This window comes from Carassius auratus, unplaced genomic scaffold, assembly GCF_003368295.1.
Source record: "Carassius auratus strain Wakin unplaced genomic scaffold, ASM336829v1 scaf_tig00036995, whole genome shotgun sequence".
Lineage (NCBI taxonomy): Eukaryota > Metazoa > Chordata > Actinopteri > Cypriniformes > Cyprinidae > Carassius > Carassius auratus.
In genome coordinates this window covers 165,611-170,229 of record NW_020526347.1, presented here as the reverse complement: position 1 = coordinate 170,229, position 4,619 = coordinate 165,611, and the positions used below count along the sequence as shown (strand labels likewise).

General features: G+C 39.7%; 1 protein-coding gene across 1 annotated transcript; it reads right to left on the bottom strand.

Annotated features, from left to right (window-relative positions):
• Positions 1-1,151: 1,151 nt before the first annotated feature.
• Positions 1,152-4,619, bottom strand: LOC113082830 (tripartite motif-containing protein 16-like). The gene is made up of 5 exons (XM_026254263.1): positions 4,283-4,619; positions 3,587-3,642; positions 2,857-3,016; positions 2,669-2,716; positions 1,152-2,444 (listed from the first exon to the last, which is right to left on the bottom strand). The coding sequence occupies exons 1-5, from the start codon at positions 4,617-4,619 to the stop codon at positions 1,324-1,326; spliced, it is 1,722 nt and encodes a 573-aa protein (XP_026110048.1). The 3' UTR covers positions 1,152-1,323.

Sequence of the window (4,619 nt, the reverse complement as noted above, 5' to 3'; positions counted from 1 at the left end):
TTGTGGAGGGGTGCACATGAATGTGTGACATCACTGGCGAACAGCCAATCATGAGCCTTGCAGCACAAAGCAAGCTTGATTTACTTCTCACGAGATTCAAAATTAAAGATGAAAGGTTTTGCTAAAGGTCACGGGATTAAAGAATATGACAAATTTAAATGTCATATGAAACATGAAAGAGGACACATAAAATAAATTATATTGCTCTATCAGTGCAGTGACCAGTGAAACTTGTTAACTTAGTTTATATATTTGAAAATAAATAGCAATAGAGACTCGAAAACATGTAAGTTCACATGCATCAAAATAGTGTTATCTATTGACAGTACAGCCCCTTTATATTACATGATCTGTATACATTGGTATTCATTTAAAATAAATTTATGATAACATTTAAACTAAATTTGCTTGTGTGAAATTGATTAATAATAATATGTATCATATATAATAATAATTATAAATCATAGAAAATAACTCTAAGTAATTATCATTAAAGCCTTTTTGTGTCAGACATTTGTCACTTCTCTCACATCTATTTGGTCCAATTTCAGTTTGAGATCACTTAACCAGAACATAACCTGCCCCGGAGCAGGTTAGCCGTGGAGTGTTAGCTGGCAATGAACACAGCTAAAAGCCAAGCCACTTACATGGTACCTTAAACCTAGTATTGGTGCAAACTAAACTGAATCTTACCTGGCTAGCCAGCTAATACGGCTTCATTGTACAGACTCCGGATCTGTAACACTTGAAAGCCATTCAAAGCTTTTTGAGATGTGTTAAAACTGGATGGGGGTAAAAGGATAGCTAATTTATGTAATGTGACTTACATGGTGCACATGTAGTTTGATTTAGTTGTCTAGACACACTAGGTTAGGGACTGTATTTTTGTTTGGTTAGTTAGTGTAATTGAGTTACAATGCCTCAGACATTGAATATGTTTTCCTTTTCACATTTTTCTTAGATAATTTCATTCACACATAGTTTGAAGATGGTAATGGTCTGAACTGGTCCAATGTTCCCCTTCTTAATCCCTAGACACAAAAGAAGAGCAAAAGATGGGTCGTAACACACTACAATAAAAACTAATAGTTTAAGAAATGTACAGAAACACATTGGCACTTAGCACGACTCACACACACTGATCATACTGTCTGTATGAAGATTTATTACATTTATTCTGATTCATGTTATTTCGGTGACAAAAGTTCCGCTGCAGTATTAATGTCATGAAGAGAAAAGAAGAGACCATAACATCTCACTGTTACTGATTCATCAAGCTGCTTAAAGCATTATGCGTAGAATCACTCATCAGTCTTTTCTCAATTACCAACACAGTTTCACTGATGATCCAGAACAAACAGTAAACCCGGATCTAGATCTAAACGTAAGCCCAGTTCCAGATCCAAAACTTAACCCAGATTCAGTTCCAGATCCAAACCCCGTTCCAGATCCAAAACTTAACCCAGATTCAGATCCAGATCCAAACCCAGATTCAGATCCAAATCTAAACCCAGATATAGTTCCAAAACCAGTTCCAGATCCAAAACTTAACCCAGATTCAGTTCCAGATCCAAACCCAGATCCAGAACCAGTTCCAGATCCAAAACTTAATCCAGATTCAGATCCAGATCCAAACCCAGTTCCAGATCCAGTTCTAGATCCAAAACTTAACCCAGATTCAGTTACAGATCCAAGGAGAGTTCCAGATCCAAACCCAGTTCCAAATACAAAACTTAACCCAGATTCTGTTCCAGATCCAAACCTAAACCCAGTTCCAGATCTAGATCCAAACCCAGTTCCAGATTCAAAACTTAACCCAGATTTATTTCCAGATCCAAACCCAGATTCAGATCCAGATCCAGTTCCAGATCCAAAACTAAACCCAGATGCAGATCCAGAGCCAAATCCAGTTCCAGATCCAAAAATAAACCTAGATTCAGATCTAGATCCAAAGCTAAACCCAGGATAGAGCGGCTGAGTGAATGTGGTCTGGACTGTGTGGATGAGGCTCATTGTGTCAGAGACGGTGTAGAAGGACAGAGTTCCTGCTCTGTGATCCACAAACACTCCTATTCTGCTGCTGATGGACTTCACAGAGAGATCAGTCTCTATGTTATTGTGTCTGAATGAGTAACTGGAGGGAGAGCAGAACAAACTCCAAGACTGATCATTATTTCCAAAGAAACACTCATTACTACATCCCTTCCTGCTGATGCTCTTATATGACACTGATATAAACACACCTTTATCTCCACTCCACTCAATCTCCCAGTAACAGCGTCCACACACACTCTCTCTACACAACACCTGACACACATTATCAAATCTGTCTGGATGATCAGGATACGGCTGAAGTGAGTCAGTGGCAGTAATCAGTCTGTTGTTCTCAGACAGACGGAGGTAATTATTCACTGTGTTCAGATCCAGAGTGAGCTGATGTGAATCTGATGGAGATAAAACACATCAGAATCAGAAATTATGAATCGGTTTGATCTTTTCATGTAGCTGAACTCTTCATGTTCAGTGTATTATCAGTGTCTCAGTACAGATGAACATATTTCTGTGCAAAAGATCATTTACATAATTTATAAAACTCTTCTTTCACCTTCTACAGGAAGAACATGAAGACTCTCAGAGAGTTTTTCTGCTTGTTTTCTTACTGACTTACATTTTAGGAAGTCCTTCCTGGTTCTGGGAACAATGTTGGTGAATGTGACTGTGGAAATCAACAAACATGAACAGTGTGATTCTCATGATCCTGCATCTGTTCCTAACACATCTCTAATATGATGTTCTCCATGATATGAGATGATGATGGACTGGTTTCTGAGAGCAGATGAATCTCCAGGACTTTACCTCTGTCTGAGATCTTCTTGAGCTGCTCTTTACAGAAATCCTCCAGTTTGTCTCTCAGCTGATGAACAGATTCTCTCAGATCATCAAAAGAGACAAGAGAACTGAAGAGATCTTCATTTACATCTGTAGATTCAGGAGGTGCTGAGAGAGACTGGAAACTCTACAGAAAACAGAAATCAAAACTCATCAGCTCCACACTTCACCCAATAACCTGCACCAACATCAGATTTGTGCAGCTCTTGCTGACTTGACTGATCTTTAGTAACTCATCTCAATCCAGCACTTTCACAGCATCAGCTCCATTCTTCTCATATTCATTATCACAACAGAGCTACAGATTCTAGTGTTTGCCTCTTACACTATATGTTAGCTTTCTAGTAAATAGATAGGATGATCAATTTTATAGAATTTTAGGATCACCTAATCCAATTTTGATGAACGTTACTCGGAATCTGTATAATTTCAGTTTCAGTATATTTCAGTATAAGTTTATTTAGCAGCTCAAACATTGAGATCAGTCTGAGAAATGCAGAAGACACAGAATCAGAGAAAATGTTCATACATTGCTCATTGGTGCTCTCTAGTGCTTCTCTAATTCAATGCATGATCAGATGAGAGTCTGGCTGATGATTATATAATAAGACACTCATGAACTGTTTCTCTGTGAGTCTCTGTCACAGCAGGATCTGCTCAAGTCCACTTTGATCCTGTTCTTGTAGATGTGTGTTACCTGCAGGAACTGGATGTGATCCTGTGTGTGTGAAAGCTGCTCCAGCTCAGCGTCTCTCCTCCTCAGATCATTGATCTCCTGCTCCAGTCGCTCCAGTCGTTCTTCAGCTCGACTCACTGCAGTCTTTTCCTGATCTCTGATCAGTCGTATCAGCTCAGAGCGGCTTCTCTCAATGGAGCGGATGAGCTCAGTAAAGATCCTCTCACTGTCCTCCACTGCTGTCTGTGCAGAGCGCTGTTAGGACACACAGTGATTCAGCTTCAGTGAGTCTGAACTGAGACGGAGACAAACTTCTCTTCTTCTCCAGACTCACCTTATGAGACTCCACAGTCTCTCTCAGCTGCTGGAGATCTTTCTCTCTCTGCTGGATTCTCTGCTGGAGCGTCTTCTGTGTCTCCTTCAGCTGCTTCTGCAGGACAAACAGATGATAGTGAGTGGTAGCCACAGAAAACTACTGGCAATAAATCATCATGAACAGATCAATCCAGTAAAAGTGGAGCTGAAAACTAATGGCTGTAGGTTCAAACTCCTGAAGTGATGTTCATTTACAATCATTATACATGAATTACTACAAGTGTAAGTATTATAAAAGTAAAAATGAGAACTTCAGACTGGCAGTTTTTCTGTGTTATGCGTAATTAAACTGTAGCTCTATAAAAAATAGACTTGGATCACTACACTGAGCATTAACTTAACTGCTAGTGTTAAATACCTTTTTCTCTGTCCTCTGTGCTGTCGTTGATACAGTGTCGTGGTTTTTATGTTCATCCATCGTACACAGCACACATATACATTCCTGGTCAGTGCGACAGAAAACCTCGAGGATCTTCTCATGTTTCTGGCAGATCATCTCCTGCAGTCGTCCAGTGGCATCAATAACTTTGTGCGGCTTACGTGAATGAAACTCCTCATGACGGTCAAAATGAGTTTGACAGTAAGAGTCCAGACACATCAGACAGGACTTGACAGCTCTGTATTTTCTTCCAGTAACAGACGTCACACTGAACATCTCCAGCTCCAGGCTCACAGTCAT

Excerpts from the sequence above, each read along its gene's own strand:
- LOC113082830 (XM_026254263.1), bottom strand. The coding sequence starts at position 4,619 with ATGACTGTGAGCCTGGAGCTGGAGATGTTCAGTGTGACGTCTGTTACT. Across the intron at positions 3,643-4,282 it reads AAAGGTATTTAACACTAGCA|GAGACGCTGAGCTGGAGCAG; the intron begins GTTAAGTTAATG and ends ATCTGAGGAGGA. Across the intron at positions 3,017-3,586 it reads ATCACATCCAGTTCCTGCAG|AGTTTCCAGTCTCTCTCAGC; the intron begins GTAACACACATC and ends TGTTTTCTGTAG.